At 43.7% G+C, this 17,293-nt stretch overlaps 1 protein-coding gene across 1 annotated transcript in view; it reads left to right on the top strand.

The window, feature by feature from the left end:
• TMPRSS9 (transmembrane serine protease 9) overlaps positions 1-17,293 on the top strand; it is a 113,413-nt gene that overhangs the window by 72,332 nt on the left and 23,788 nt on the right. The window contains exons 10-15 of the mRNA XM_073545109.1: positions 1,628-1,964; positions 2,426-2,597; positions 3,193-3,464; positions 3,678-3,814; positions 3,891-4,320; positions 10,769-10,882. Of these exons, the coding sequence (XP_073401210.1) occupies positions 1,628-1,964; positions 2,426-2,597; positions 3,193-3,464; positions 3,678-3,814; positions 3,891-4,320; positions 10,769-10,882 (1,462 nt within the window). The remainder of the gene's footprint in view (positions 1-1,627; positions 1,965-2,425; positions 2,598-3,192; positions 3,465-3,677; positions 3,815-3,890; positions 4,321-10,768; positions 10,883-17,293) is intronic.

Below are 17,293 nucleotides of genomic sequence, written 5' to 3'. Positions count from 1 at the left end.
GCTGATCTGAGGGAAACCAAGTGACAATGATGGGGCTATTTTCAGCAGTCCGGCGCCTGGGATCAGTGTCTACTGTACTGGTTCTCAGGTGTCGGTACATCTTACACTGATGTAACACACAAACACACTGACACAAGGACAGCAAACACGGACAGCCCACGGATGTCACATATGTACTCACGGACCATGGATCTTACCAGTACTGGTTTTTCCTGCACAGGAATCACCAGGACATGTGAAGGAGGCCTAATACAGAGTTTTCTGATGATAGCTCCCCCTTTAAGTGTTGTAACCATTTGTGTTGTTTCTTTGTGTTTTGTATTTGAGATTTAATAAAATTGCATTTTTCATTATACCTACTAGTTTGCATTGCCATTATTTGTATAAGGCCACATTCACATGTTCAGTATTTGGTCAGCATTTTATATCAGTATTTGTAAGCCAAAACCAGGAGTGGTGAAAAATACAGAAGTGGTGACGTGTTTCTATTATACTTTTCCTCTGATTGCCCCACTCCTGGTTTTGTCTTACAAATACTGAGGTAAAATACTGACCAAAATATCAAATGTGTTAGCGTGTCCTAAAGGCCCCGTCTCACATAGCGAGATCTCTAGCGAGATCGCTGAAGCGTCACCCATTTTGTGATGCAACAGCGATCTCGCTACATGTGACACATAGCGGCGACCGGCCGCCCTGCTGGATATCGCTGATTGTGCCCGAATATCCTGGGCCATTTTTTCATCTTGGGCATCCCACTGGCCAGCATGTATCGCTGTGTTTGACGCCGACGAGCGACCTCGTTGGCGACGCAGAACTCAGGGACGCAGGCTGGAATCGTTCAGAATAGCTGCTGTGTGACAAGATACCATCGACCACCGAGGTCATTATTCGGATCGCCGGATCGTTGCTGCGTCATTGGAGATCTACCTGTGTGGCAGCTTACTAGCGACCATGTAGCGACGCACCAGCGATCCTTACCAGGTCGTATCGTTGTCGGGATCGCTGGTGCGTCGCTATGTGAAAAGGGACCCTAACTCTTGGTTATTCCTAGGCGCGCTTTTCTTTGTTTGTGTCATGAGAAGGCAGATTTAGCAAGGATTTATATGCCAATGAGTACAACATTGTACATAAGATGGTATATTTTGCAGTCATTTAGTGCAAATCCTTATTCCAAAATGTAAGGACGCTTAGTGGAATGTGTCAGGTATTAGGAAGAATAGAAGAAGTAATTACAAGAGGTTTGGAAATAACGTGAGACGAAGGAGAACATAAAAAGGATATGTGAGAGTTTCGGTTAGAGTAGTAGAAGGACAAATAGTGATTTGTACATTCAGCCAACGACAGCAGGATTAGGTGTGAATGGGACTGTAAAACAAGCAGGGCCTGCCCTGGAACCCTGATCTATGTGCACCAGTCCATGAACAATGGAGGAGGATCAGGCACTGCTGGGAGTTCTCTTTCATATAACTGGGGATGGAAAACCACCAAGACATATCTCATCACATATGACCTTTCTATGTTACGACAAACCAAACAAATTGTACATACTGCAATAATATAATAGAAATTGTTTGCCAATTTTAATCTGTAGTCAACTATTAATTCCTATTGAAATATTTCCTTACAGGGTGACTCTGGGGGCCCTCTGGTTTGCGAGGAAGCATCCGGGCGATTCTTTTTGGCAGGTATTGTCAGTTGGGGAGTGGGCTGTGCTGAAGCTAGAAGACCTGGGGTCTATGTGAGAGTGAGCAAAGTCCGGAACTGGATTCAAGATGCTATTTCAGCCCCCATGGAACAACATACAAGTTTGATTACTACCACCAGTAACATAAAAAAGACGACTAACCCAAAAGTTACAACTGCCCGGCCATTAACTAAACATTCCACAACAAAAGCTAAGCCAGGGAGCAGTACTATGCCGGCGAAACCAACCCAGAAACCTCTCAGTACGCCTAAACCTCAAGGTATGTAGTCTCCGAAAGAGGAAAAAAAAAGCAAGCTGAAGATCTGGTGTCTAACAAATATGAGCTGAGGTCTGTAAGGTTACTCCCTGAGAAGTCAGCCATGCAGACTGAAAGGCAGCAGCCTTTTGATATTTGGAGACAGAGGGACAATAGAAGACATTGTTAGCCAGCGGAAAGTAGTCTGAGACAATCGCTAGAAAATTGTATCTAACACATTGTGTTGTTATCTGACAACGGTAAATGTTCCGGTATTCACACTTCACATTCTACATGTTTGATTCTACTGTGAGAATTAAGCACTGACACTCCATAGATCGCTCTATTTCCTATAAGTACAGGTGGATTTCTGTGGGAAAATAAGAGAAGGTTACCATGTATTCCAATTGAAATACAATGAAGATAGATGAAAATGCTTCCGGTATTTTGAATAATTTCGTTTAAAACAAGTATTATGGTTTCAGAATGCGGTAGCCGTCCCGGCCTAACAAAGCCCAACAAAATAGTTGGAGGTTTCGATGCGGTCAGAGGTGAAGTACCATGGCAAGCAAGCCTAAAGGAGGGCCCACATCACTTCTGTGGGGCCACAATAATTGGGGATCGATGGTTGGTGTCTGCTGCTCATTGCTTCAACCAGTGAGTGTTCTTCTGTATAAATTGTGGCTATGTATCAAAGGCGGTTAGCTTAAGGACTCTCCATTTTAAAGAGTAGCCGTCATTTTATTGTTTATGTCATAAATCAACAGTACACATGAAAATAAGCAACTTTGATATTTATCTGCTTATTTCTCCTCCTGGATTGATTTTTCACTTTCAATGAATGGCTAAAATCAGTATTCCGTGAATACATATTTTCCCATAACTGTGATAGGAGATGACAGTTGGTGGGCCTCCTCTCCTAGACATTCTGCTGCACGTTCTCCAGAAATGACAGGCACAATCCTCCATGGAATTTTACAAGCACTCACTGTCATCTCCTATCTCAGTAATGGTAAAATCTGTGAAGACTGATTTAACCATAAATTGAGAATGTTGCGAACGAATGATCAGTCCAGGAGGAGATAGAAGCATATTTCTCAAATAAGACATAATTCATAGTTTTTCATTTCTGTGTGTACTATTGATTTATGAAAACAAATAAAACAATGGTTACAATTAAAATCACATGTTTTGTATTTTGCTCTGTCCCAAGATAAAAAAATACAGTATTAAAATCTGCTCTTCTCTCCAGAACAAAGTTGGACCAAATTACTGCTCACATGGGTTCCACGGCTCTAAGTGGAGCTGACACAATGGCTGTAAAGGTCAGCTTGAAGAGAGTAATCCAACATCCTCAATTCAATCCACTGACCCTGGACTTTGATGTAGCTGTGATAGAACTATCAAATGCTCTGACTTTTAACAAGTATGTGCAGCCTGTGTGTCTCCCTTCTGCCCTGCAGAAGTTTCCCGCTGGTTGGAAGTGCATGATATCAGGATGGGGCAACATCAAAGAAGGCAACGGTAGGAATTTGGGAAAGACCATCCCGTTGTGTATTAATCATCATTGTGCTTGCATCTTGGAAGATGAGTTAAATACATACTCTATTTAGAATGAATGTTATAGAAAAAATGTTTGTGGGCATGCTCATCAAAAAGCAATACATTATAGTAAATCTGTGTGGTCTCTACATCATATAAGAACAATAAAAATGATGAATTCTAATTTCTATGCAGTGTCTAAGCCTGAGGTTCTACAAAAAGCGTCTGTGGGTATCATTGACCAGAAAATCTGCAGTGTCCTTTATAATTTCTCAATAACAGAACGGATGATCTGTGCGGGGTTTCTAGATGGGAAGGTGGACTCCTGTCAGGTATGGCTGAAAGAAAAACAAAGCTCATAATTGGGGAACCAATAACTTGTCTACTGACTCAAACTTTGTTTCAAAGGGAGATTCTGGAGGACCGCTGGCATGCGAAGAGAGTCCAGGTGTTTTCTTCTTGGCTGGCATTGTGAGTTGGGGCATTGGTTGCGCTCAAGCCAAAAAACCAGGAGTTTACAGTAGAGTAACAAAACTTAAAGATTGGATCCTGGACACAGTGGCTCCTGTATTAAGGACTACAGATAGTGGTATGAACCTGCCCAAGTCAACTATGCCTCCTACATCTTCAATGACCACTATTAGGCCAGCTACTGTAAGACCACCAACTTCCACGGGACGAAGGACAACCACAGTTTCTAGGACTACTATGTCTCAAATCAAACCTACAAAAAGTACGCCAAAATCAACGACAGCTAAAATCACAAGCAAGAGGACAACTCTTGCTAAAACAAGCACAACAAGGATCACAGAACCACACAGACCCACCCAAAGACCAGGTAAGTGGAAACTACATCAATTCCAGGCTGGTGGAATGCTATTTTTGGTCTGTAATGGAGTATATAAAAGTAAACTATACTGTACAGCATACTACACACCCTAGTGCTAATGTGGTAAGGTGTGCAACATGCATTGAAGCTTAGATTTATATTTTAGTGGACTATGCATGCATTTATAAGCGCATTCGCATATGGCAGCATGTATAGAACCATTGAAATTGAGTAAAAATGAACCCCAAAAAGAGTTACCGGTAATAATAATAATCAGTGATGAGCGAGTATGGTCATTACTCGAGCTTTCCGAGCATGCTCGGGTGTACTCAGAGTAGTTTGGGTGTGCTCGGAGATTTATTTTGTGACACCGCAGCTGCATAATATGTGGCTGCTAGACAGCCTGAATACATGTGGGGATTTACTAACAAACAGGCAATCCCCACATGTATTCAGGCTGTCTAGCAGCCGCATATCTTGCAGCTGCAGCTACACAGACTAAATCTCCGAGCACACGTAAACTACTCAGAGATCACCCGAGCATGCTTGGAAATCTCTAGTGCCGAGCGTACTCGCTCATCACCAATAATAATCGAATGTATTAATATGTCATAGAGAAGGGATTTTCAACTACAATGACATTGATGACCTACCCGTAGGAGAGCCAGTTGGTGGAGGTCCCCACCAATCTAATTTTAATAACAAAATGCACCACTTAAAAGGGAACCTGTCACCAAAAATAGCGCTGTTAACTTGCAGATTAACCGCATATCTGCAGGTTAACAGTTATGATGCTACCCTGCGCCTGTTGCATGTAGCCGAATGCAGTGGGGAGAAAATGATCTTTATTCTCCCCGCCAGCATTCGGTTTCAGTCATGGGGCGGTGCCGGCGCTAGTTCGGTCACTGCTCTGAGTATATAGAGCGGTGCTGTATGGGCGCCCCCGACACTGACTGACATTGGCTCTACATAGGGGCGGGCTGTCAGTCAGGGCCGTGGGCATGGTTACAGTGGGCACTCTGTATACTTAGCGCGTGACTGAACAAGAGCCGGCACCGCGCCCATGACTGAATATCGAATGCTGGCTGGAGAATAAAGATCATTTTCTCCAAGCTGCATTCGGCTACATGCAGGCGCCGGGCAGCATAATAACGCTGTTAACCTGCAGATTAACCCCATATCTGTAAGTTAATAGCATTATTCCTGGTGACTGGTTCACTTTAAATGTGGAGCGTATACACAGGGGCGGACACAGACAGCTTGGGGCCCCTGTGAAAGAAATGTGTCTGGGCCCCCTCCCTGCCCGGTACGTTGCTTATGATGAGGGCAATCTGGCAATGGAACCCCTGGAGCCTCGGGCTCCAAGAAACAAGCCACATTGCCCTCATTATTACTGCCCTGCAAGCAAGGGCATACATAGCAATCACAAGGCTGCCTAGCAAAAGTTCTACTTAGACCCCCTACACCTCTAATATATATATATATATATATATATAGTACAGGCCAAAAGTTTGGAAACACCTTCTCATTCAAAGAGTTTTCTTTATTTTCATGACTATGAAAATTGTAGATTCACTCTGAAGGCATCAAAACTATGAATTAACACATGTGGAATTTGTCATGATCCAGGCTGGATCTGACAGTTTAAATGGACAAAGTTGAACATTTTTTCCTTTGGCTAGGTGCTAAAGTGATGTGATTGCCCCCGGTGGCCATTAGAATTATTACACGTGGTGTTTCATTCTAAGTTGCCCGGTGGTGGTGAGTGGTATCGCACTTTAGTTCTTTGGTTACGTGCACGTGATTAGGTAACAGGTGTGAATGCTCTATAAATGAGTGTCAGGTGTATCATTCACTGTTGGTGATATTGTGTGTTAGTCATTCACAAGGAAGCCTGGGTGAATGAAGGAGCTGAACATGAGTCCTGCGCAGCCCAGCCAGAGGGGACGAGTGGCAGCTAGGTGGTCTGCAAGAAGGGCTGGCATGGCGTGGTGGAGTTCCAGTTTATGGTGTTGGCAGGAAGTGCTTGCATGGCTTCGTGGAGTGACGACTATGGAGAGAGTTGCACTCAGCATGCGGGACTTGGTTGCTGAGAGCTGGACTCAAGCATGCTTGACTTTTTGGGCAGGAGTTGAACTCATCTTTGGGACTCTGTTACTGGGAAGCTGCAACTGGTGGTGGACTCTGCTCCAAGGCTGCACTATGGTGAAGGATCCAGTTATGGTGATGGATCCGGGTGGAGGAGAAGATGCACACAGGTGGTGGGCTCTGTTGCTAGGAGCATACGCAACAGAGCAAAGCTAAGTGGTGTTTCCCCTGTATTGTCATTTTCCCTCATGTGTGTTTAGTGCAGTGGTGGGATTAGTTTCCGCACCGACCAATTCCCTAGTGAGGGTTTAGGTCAGGACGAGCTAGGGTTTTTAGGTTCCTGTTGCGCGCCCGGTGCGGAACTGGCATAGAGAATGTTAGGAGTGCAGGGACACTGGCTCAGGGGAGCTCAGGAGGTCTCCACTTCCCTATTTCCTATCGCAGGGCCCACCACTGTTAATGTTTCCCAGGTTTCCCTTATTGTTTAAATTCGCCTTACTGGAGGCGGGGTTTCCAGACTTGTATATACGTGTAATGTCTAAATTCGCCAGTTGGAGGCGGTGTATCCAGCTGCACGTGTTTATTATTTAAATTCACCCCACTGGAGGCGGTGTATCCAGGGTCACGTGCGTCACATGGGTTCGCCTTGCGGTACTCGCTGCGTCCAGACACGTGTGACCGTGACAGAATTATATAATTAACAAAAAAGTGTGAAACAACTGAAAATAAGTCTTATATTCTAGGTTCTTCAAAGTAGCCACCTTCTGCTTTGATTACTGCTTTGCACACTCTTGGCATTCTCTTGATGAGTTTCAAGAGGTAGTCACCGGAAATGGTCTTCCAACAGTCTTGGAGGAGTTCCCAGAGATGCTTAGCACTTGTTGGCCCTTTTGACTTCACTCTGCGGTCCAGCTGACCCCAAACCATCTCGATTGGGTTCAGGTCTGGTGACTCTGGAGGCCAGGTCATCTGGCATAGCACCCCATCACTCTCCTTCTTGGTCAAATAGCCCTTACACAGCCTGGAGGTGTGTTTGGGGTCATTGTCCTGTTGAAAAATAAATGATGGTCCAACTAAACGCAAACCGGATGGAATAGCATGCCGCTGCAAGATGCTGTGGTAGCCATGCTGGTTCAGTATGCCTTCAATTTTGAATAAATCCCCAACAGTGTCACCAGCAAAGCACCCCCACACGATCACACCTCCTCCTCCATGCTTCACGGTGGGAACCAGGCATGTAGAGTCCATCCGTTCACCTTTTCTGTGTCGCACAAAGACACGGTGGTTGGAACCAAAGATCTCAAATTTGAACTCATCAGACTAAAGCATAGATTTCCACTGGTCTAATGTCCATTCCTTCTGTTCTTTAGCTCAAACAAGTCTCTTCTGCTTGTTGCCTGTCCTTGGTTTCCTAGCAGCTATTTTACCATGAAGGCCTGCTGCACAAAGTCTCCTCTTAACAGTTGTTGTAGAGATGTGTCTGCTGCTAGAACTCTGTGTGGCATTGACCTGGTCTCTAATCTGAGCTGCTGTTAACCTGCGATTTCTGAGGCTGGTGACTCGGATGAACTTATTCTCCGCAGCAGAGCTAACTCTTGGTCTTCCTTTCCTGGGGTGGTCCTCATGTGAGCCAGTTTCTTTGTAGCGCTTGATTGTTTTTGCCACTGCACTTGGGGACACTTTCAAAGTTTTCCCAATTTTTCGGACTGACTGACCTTCATTTCTTAAAGTAATGATGGCCACTCGTTTTTCTTTCTTAGCTGCTTTTTTCTTGCCATAATACAAATTCTAACAGTCTATTCAGTAGGACTATCAGCTGTGTATCCACCAGACTTCTGCACTGCACAACACAACTGATGGTCCCAAGCCCATTTATAAGGCAAGAACTCCCATTTATTAAACCTGACAGGGCACACCTGTGAAGTGAAAACCATTTCTGGTGACTACCTCTGAAAGCTCATCAACAGAATGCCAAGAGTATGCAAAGCAGTAATCAAAGCAAAAGGTGGATACTTTGAAGAACCTAGAATATATTTTTGTTAATTATATAATTTCACATGTGCTATTTCATAGTTTTGATGCCTTCAGAGTGAATCTACAATTTTCATAGTCATGAAAATAAAGAAAATTCTTTGAATGAGGTGTGTCCAAGCATTTGGTCTGTACTGTATATATATATATATATATACATATATACACTGTACATATATACTGTATGTGTGAGTGTAATAAATAAATAAATATATATATATATACACACACATCCATTATCATTCAGTTCTGCTGGTTCCAGTGTAGTCAGAGTTGCAGTCAGGTGACAACTAGTGTCCACTGTCAGTGAATAGAACACTGCAGACGCAGCTGACTCTCTAGTTGGCACATGACAGCAAATGTACAGAGAAACGGCAGAGCCCGACTGTGTATATATTATATTACATAATATGCCTGGTGTCTGTATCATCTGGTATCTGCTCTATTCATTGTCTATGGAACTGATGGAAATAGCCGAGCGCAGTGCTCAGCAGCTCTACAGATAATGAAGAGAGCATAGGCCGAGTATGCACAACTCTGCTCTATCCAGGGCGTGACTGCAGACCCCTGTTCTCAGAATATCTGGGGGGCCCAGTGGTCAAATCCCCAGTGATCAGCAAGTTGTTCACTTTCCGATGGATCACACATCTTGTACATCGTACATATACCATACAATCATACATACATATACATCGTACATATTCACACCATACATACCTATACCGTACATACACACATGTACATACATATACCGTACATACACACATAAACTGTACATACACACAGATATACATACATATACAGTACATACATACACCATACATACAGATACTGTACATACGTATATTGTACATACACACACAGATACAAACACACACATACAGTATACCGTACATACACACACATACACATACCATACATATATACACACATACACCATACATACACACACACTTATATACAAATATATTATGCACATACCCTACACACATATACTGTACATACACATATACCGTATATACACATACATGCATACACAAATGTACAGAAACATACATACACACACATAGATACCCACATATACTATACATAGATACACACACATACATATATACACACATATACATATACTGTACATACATACACACACATAGATACACATACACATATTCACACACAGATGTACATACATATACTGTACATACACACATATGTACATATACAAACACACACATACTAATTTGTGACCTCAGGTGTTCAGATGAGCCGTGGAGGAGGTCGGCCACATAGTCCAGAGATCAGCTAGAGAGGGCTGCTGAACCCACTGGGGGATGAGGACAGTGTCAGACTGGAGTGCTAAGGGCCCACCAGTAACATTGACGTTGGGGGGCCCACTTTTCACCTGCATACAAATATTACACTACCCTCCTTCTCAAATTTACCCATATCTCTATATAATAATAAACTGGGTACTTTGGTTAATGAATGATGATATGCTGTTTTTTCTGTACAGAGTGAATCAAGTGAATTATGCAAAGTACTGCCCATACAGTGGGGTTGGGGGGCCCACATTGCACAGGGGCCCACCGGAGGATTCCCCTGTTACCCTATGGGCCAGTCCAAGCCTGGATGAGGACACATCAGGGAGGACTGATAGCAGCCCCCTGTTGCTGCCATGCTGTCCCGTACAGTGAGCTCCCTCCCCCGACCTCTTCTCTGTGAGATGCTGCTGAGAATAGAACAGTGGAGGGAGCAGAAGACCCCCTGTAAGTCCTGCTCATCTTCCACTGTTGTCCCTGGCTGTGTGCTGTGCGGCTCCCTGACTACAGGTAAGTATTCGCCAGTCACCATTGGGACGCGCCATACTGGAGGACAGATACTGCAGCCAGTGAGCGCTTTCCTCAGTCTAGTGAGGAAAGAGCTCATTAGTCAGCGCCTCTCCATGCATGACACGCCCCCTTTTCGAGCTCCTGTACTCTGCGCGCCACTCTCTCCCCGACTCTGGGTACACACATGATTATGGGAGGGAGTGAGAGGGGCCTGATGCTGCATAACACCGGGTTCTTTTCACTCTCGCCCGTAATCTTCACACAGTGGCCTCATAGTGGCTGCATACTGTGCCGCTATGGGCAGTACGCCCCTGCCTGCGCGGTGCCCCCCTCCACCTTCGGGCCCCGGTGCAGTTGCACCAGCTGCACTGTTGGTATGTCCGCTCCTGCGTGTATGTATATATATATATATATATATATATACAGTATATATATATGGTTAATAAAATAATAAAGCAAAAAAAATTTAAAACTTAATTGGTGCCTAAAAGATTTGTACATTTCCTTAGTTCCATGCACTGCTTCCACCTACAAATGCTCCAACAGACTCTGCATCGGCAAAACTAATCCTGAGTGTGATGGAGTCCCTGACTGCTATAATGGCTCTGATGAACAAAACTGCGGTGAGTACATAAAAAAGAACAGTCGTGTCCATTTAACCTTTCATGTTCTTTTAAATGGAAAAGAATGCGTTTTGATGTTAGTGTTCATTTTTTGTATCATCGTGTCACAATCCACATGAAGGGTAACGTTTCTCCTTGTGGAGAGTGACAAGACAGGCCTGGCATGTTAGCGTGAGGAGACTTATAGGGCAAGTATGCTCCTCTGGGAAATCAAATATGCAAATTGCCTCTTCAGAGAGGAAGAGGACTTGAACTCTAGTGCCACCTAGTGGAAGTAGCAATCCTAAGGCTGGGATCACACATGCGAGAAACTCGGAAGAGTCTTGCATCTTAATACTCAGCATTGCCGCCGGCACTCGGAAGCGGAGCGTGTGGCTGCATAGAAATACATGTAGCCGCACGCTCCGCTCCCAAGTGCCGGCGGCAGTGTCGGTTATTGAAGTGCGAGACTCGTCCGAGTTTCTCACTTGTGCGATCCTGGCCTAACCGCATGTAAGCCCGCATCAAAGGCAGGGACATGACATATGGCGTAAGTTTCTGTCATATGTCATGAAGGTGTTAACCCCTTCGCACCCGAGCCTGTTTTTGCCTTCGTGACCGGGCCAATTTTTTCAATTCTGACCAGTGTCACTTTATGAGGTCATAACTCTAGAACGCTTCAACGGATCCTACTGATTCTGACATTGTTTTCTCATGACATATTGTACTTCATGATGGTGGTAAAATTTTTTAGATATGATCTGCGCTTACTTGTTAAAAAAATCAAAATTTGGCGAAAATTTAGAAAATTTTGCAATTTTCAAACTTTTAATTTTTATGCCCTTAAATCAGAGAGTGATATCGCACAAAATAGTTAATAAATAACATTTCCCACATGTCTAGTTTACATCTGCACAATTTTGGAAACATAATTTTATTTTTTAGGAAGTTATAAGGAAGGTTAAAAGTTGACCAGCGATTTCTCATTTTTACAACAAAATTTGCAACACCATTTTTTTTAGGGACCACCTCACATTTGAAGTGAGTTTGGGGGGTCAATATGACAGAAAATACCCAAAAGTGACACCATTCTAAAAACTGCACCTCTCAATGTACTCAAAATCACATTCAAGAAGTTTATTAACCCTTCAGGTGCTTCACATGAATGAATGGAATATGGAAGGAAAAAATAAACATTTAACTTTTTTTCACAAACATTTTACTTCAAAACCATTTTTTTTTATTTTCACAAGTGTAAAAAGAGAAAATGAACCACAAAATTTTTTGTGCAATTTCTCCCAAATACGCCAATACCCCGTATGTGGGGCTAAACCACTGTTTGAGCACACGGCAGAGCTCAGAACGGAAGGAGTGCCGTTTGACTTTTTCAATGCAGAATTGGCTGGAATTGAGATCGGATGCCATGTCGCATTTGGAGAGCCCCTGATGTACCTAAACAGTGGAAACCCCCCACAAGTGACCCCATTTTGGAAATTAGACCCCCCAAAAGGACTTATCTAGATGTGTGGTGAGCACTTTGAACCCCCAAGTGTTTCACTAAAGTTTATAATGTAGAGCCGTGAAAATAAAAAAAATCATTTTTTTTCCACAAAAATGATCTTTTAGCCTCCAATTTTTATTTTCCTAAGGGTAACAGGAGAAATTGGACCCCAAAAGTTGTTGTCTAATTTGTCCTGAGTACGTTGGTACCCTATATGTGGGAGAAAACTACTGTTTGGGCACATGGCGGGGCTCGGAAGGGAAGTAGTGACGTTCTGAAATGCAGACTTTGATGGAATGGTCTGCGGGTGTCATGTCGCGCTTGCAGAGCCCCTGATGTACCTAAACAGTGGAAATCCCCCACAAGTGACCCCATTTTGGAAACGACCCCCCAAGGAACTTATCTAGATGTGTGGTGAGAACTTTGAACCCCCAAGTGTTTCAGTAAAGTTTATAATGTAGAGGCGTGAAAATAAAAAAATCATTTTTTTCCACAAAAATGATCTTTTAGCCCCCAATTTTTATTTTCCCAAGGGTAACAGGAGAAATTGGACCCTAAGAGTTGTTGTCCAATTTGTCCTGAGTACGCTGGTACCCCATATGTGGGAGAAAACTACTGTTTGGGCACACGGTGGGGCTCGGAAGGGAAGTAGTGACGTTCTGAAATGCAGACTTTGATGGAATGGTCTGCGGGCATCATATTGCATTTACAGAGCCCCTGATGTACCTAAACAGTGGAAACCCCCAACTCTAATTCCAACCCTAACCCCAACACACCCCTAACCCTAATCTCAGCCCTAACCATAACCCTAACCACAAACCTAACATCAACACACCCATAACCTTAATCCCAGCCCTAGCCCTAGCCCTAACCCTAACCCTAGCCCTAACCCTAGCCCTAACCCTAACCCTAGCCCTAGCCCTAACCTGTGTACCTGCTTTTTTTTTCTTTACTTTTTTTTATTTTTGTGACAAGATCGCTGCCCTGCGATCTGACTCATAGTAACTCCACTTCTCCTCTGATCTCACACTGACAGATGATCAGAGGTGAAGCAGCGTTACTATGTGACAAGATCGCTGCCTGGCACATAACGCAACTTCTCCTCTGATCTCACAATGACAGATGATCAGAGGTGAAGCAGCGTTACTGTGTGACAAGATCGCTGCCTGGCACAGCTGTGCCAGGCAGCGATCTAGTCACACAGTAACGCTGCTTCACCTCTGATCATCTGTCAGAGGAGAAGCCGCGTTACAATGAGTGAGATTGCCGGGAAACAAGCAGCTTTCCCAGCGATCGCTCCCATTGGCTGCTGTGACGCTGACGTCATCAGGACCTGAACCAATCAGGTCTCGATGACGTCGGGGGTCCCAGCATGCATTGTGCACCGGGATCCCCGTGTTGTAAGGTATGTGGGGGTCCCGGGGGGCACAAAACCGCCGACAGTAGATAAACGTCGGCGCTGCACAAAGCCCAGCAAGCGCCAACGTTTATCTACTGTGGGCGGTCGGGAAGAGGTTAAACTAAATGTGCCAAGATATTGACTCGCTTTACACATAAAAAACTTTTACATCTTATGATCTAGATTTATTATGTCTTTTGTAGACTTTCTATGTCCCATTAGATAATTTTAAAAAGCATTTGAAAAGAAGACGCAGCTTAGAATGCAGCAAAATCGGACCGAATTTTCAACCAATCCAGCTTCCAACTATATATCTCTTACTGGGCTGTTTCCTGCAGTTTTGACAAACAAACTAAACTTACAAAAGACAAAATGAGAAAAACCCTGCTGTAATTAAATAATTAAAACGTAAAAGTGCATTTAAATAATTCAGAGTTCTTAGTAATACTGTATTTGATCAAATATAGCATAAAGGCCATCCCACCATTGACAAGGTGACCCTTATCGGGACGGTCCTACACTGTCTAATATTAAAAACCTTATCATGTGTCAAAGTTGACATCAGTGGGTGAATAACGGCAGACAAAGGACTAGGTCCAAACCAGTGGATGCCAGTCAGGGGAAGCCTTTATATACAATTTCCAGCTCAGGAGGGGAAGACCACATGCCGGTTTGCACAAAATGCAAAAATACAAAGGAAAAAACACAAAAATTGAGCTTGGTTTGAGTTGGTATACATGCAGCACTTAAACGCATGTTCACATTGGCCATAAAGCATACGAAACCTACAAAATTTGCAGAATGGGCAAAACAGAAATTGGAACAGGGACCCTCTGTTTACACAGAACATTATGTTCAGTGATGAAGCAAACTTTTTTGGGTGGGCCATTTATATGAATACACCTAAATAAGATGGGAATGGTGACAGTTTTCTTGCGTAGGGTGTCTTGCCTTGAAATATGCATTGACCCGGGTACTGTGTTCACCAGACATCAACACAATTTTTATCAGCTCCTCGTGTGTTAACCTCTGCAACATGTCAAATGGCTGTAAATAAAGAGAAACTTGTAAATAACTCATGAAAGAATAAAGTTACATTAAAACCAATCACACCATTGTTTTTATTGTGAAATTCTCAATAAGTTTAATGAGTCACATGACCCTCTTCCCATTGGAAAAAATAAAGTTGGATCCAAAATGGCCACCTTCAAAATGACCGCCATGGTCACCACCAATCTTGAAAAGTTTTTCCCCTCCCATATACTAATGTGCCACAAACAGAAAGTTGATATCACCAACCATTCCCATTTTATTTAGGTGTATCCATATACATGGCCCACCCTGTACTTTGTGCCACCCCCACCTCATTGTAGATTGTAAGCTCTTACGAGCAGGGTCGTCATTATTTTTGCTTTAATTGTTGGATTATTGTTAACTTTGTAACTTATGCCTGTTTTATACGAACTGCTGACTTGTAAAGCGCTGCGGAATATGTCTGCGCTATATAAATATAGGTTATTATTATTAATAGATTGAATATGATGAAGTTCAAGCTCTTAGCTTTGCCATGTGTAGGAGGGAACTATCTTTTACGTGACCACAAGTGCACAAATGAGGACTGGTTTCTGTGATGACAGGGTGAACACGACAAACTGTTGGACTGTGAGTGAGTTGCAGGCATGGTTGTTATGGTGAATTAAGAAAGATTTGATGGACTCAGTGTCAGAGATCGGAAAAACAGCAGACATGTCTACTTCCGTAACAGATGACGGGCTCTCACTCACCAGAACTGTTGCGGGTATACAAGTGGAGGTTCTGTGGATAAAGAACTGTGCGGGAACACTTTCCACATTGACGGAGCAGAAAGAAGCAGCAGATGTGGTTATGTGGGGGTAAACCACTGTTTGGGCGCATGGCAGAACTCGGAAGGGAAGGAGCACCATTTAACATTTTCAACGCAGAATTGGCTGGAATTGAGATTGAGCGCAATGTTGGGCCCCTGATTTGCCTAAACAGTGGAAACCCCCCCAATTTCAATTCCAACCCTAACCCCAACACACCCCTAACCCTAATCTCAACCCTAACCATAATCCTAACCACAACCCTAACACCAACACACTCCTAACCCTAATCCCAACCATAACCCTAATCACAACCCTAACCCCATCAGACCCCTTACCCTAATCCCAACCCTAACATTAACCATAACACTAACCACAAAAATAACCCTAACACACCCCTAATCCCAACCCTAAACCCAACCCTAATTTTAGCCTAACCCTAACTTTAGACTAACACTAGCCCTAACTTTAGCCTAACACTAACCCTAACTTTAGCCTAACTGTTGTGAACTCATTTTCTGGTCTGCCTCTGGTTTCTGGTGAGGGAGCTGGTTGTGCTGACAGAGGAGTTGTGAGTTCTCTTTCCAGGCTCCCTCTGGTGGTGGCAGGAGGTAATAAAGCTGATCTAATTAACAGAGACCTGCCACCTGATAATGAGGATGAGGATTGGACATCTGGAGTCTCAGACTGGATTTAAGATAGCCGACTCCCTATTCCCATGCTGGTGATTTTTTCCTGCCTCTTGAGGTCTTAGCTTCCAGCTCAGTTCCTGCCTTCTCAAGCTAAGTTGCCTCTGCTAATGTTCACATTTCATTTGGTTTGGTCTATTCAGTTTTTTGTGTGGTCAGCCAGCCCCGGCTGGGGCTGTGCTGAATTTCCACTCTTTTGTCACTGTATGTGCCAGTTTGCTTTTTGTCCCTTATTAGATTGGCCTCTTTTTGCTCTGTTCTCAGAAAATGCCAGAGTGCTGATATAGTGGGTGATGTCTAGTGACTTCAGGGTTTTTTCTTGCTATCAGAAGTGTTGGACATTTTTGCAGGGTTTTTGGCGTGATTGCAGACAGTATATTTCCTTTGCTGTCCATTCTAGTTAGTGTGGGCCCCATCATTTGCTCAGCCTATTTTCCTACCTGTGTTTGTGCTTTCATCTTGTTTCACCGTCAATACATGTGTGGGGGCTGTCTATTCCTTTGGGGTCTGCTCTAGGGCAGTTTAGATTTCCCCTTTTCTTGCTTTAGGCTTATTTAGTCTTCCGGCTGTGACGAGGCGTCTAGAATCATCGTAGGTATGCTCCACGGCTGCTGTTGTGTGTTAGGATCAGAGGTCTGCAGTCCGCGTAGTTACCAACCTCTCTGGTGTTCTGTGACTTAGCTTGGTTTTGTTTTCCTCCTCGGTGACCCAATCATAACACCTAACCCTAACACTAACTGTAGCCTAACCCTAACTTTAGCCTAACACTAACCCTAGCTTTAGCCTAACAATAACCCTAACTTTAGCCTAACAGTAACCCTAACCCTTACAGTAACCATAACAGTAACCCTAACGGTAACCCTAACTTTAGCCTAACAGTAACCCTAACTTTTGCCTAACAGTAACCCTCACAGTAACAGTATCCCTAACTTTAGTCTAACAGTAACCCTAACAGTAACCCTAACTTTAGCCTAACAGTAACCTTAACGCTAACGGTAGCCC

Source organism: Dendrobates tinctorius, unplaced genomic scaffold (genome assembly GCF_039654945.1).
Source record: "Dendrobates tinctorius isolate UK_male_01 unplaced genomic scaffold, ASM3965494v1 ptg000011l, whole genome shotgun sequence".
Classification (NCBI taxonomy): Eukaryota; Metazoa; Chordata; class Amphibia; order Anura; family Dendrobatidae; genus Dendrobates; species Dendrobates tinctorius.
This window is presented reverse-complemented; position numbering and strand designations above follow the sequence as displayed.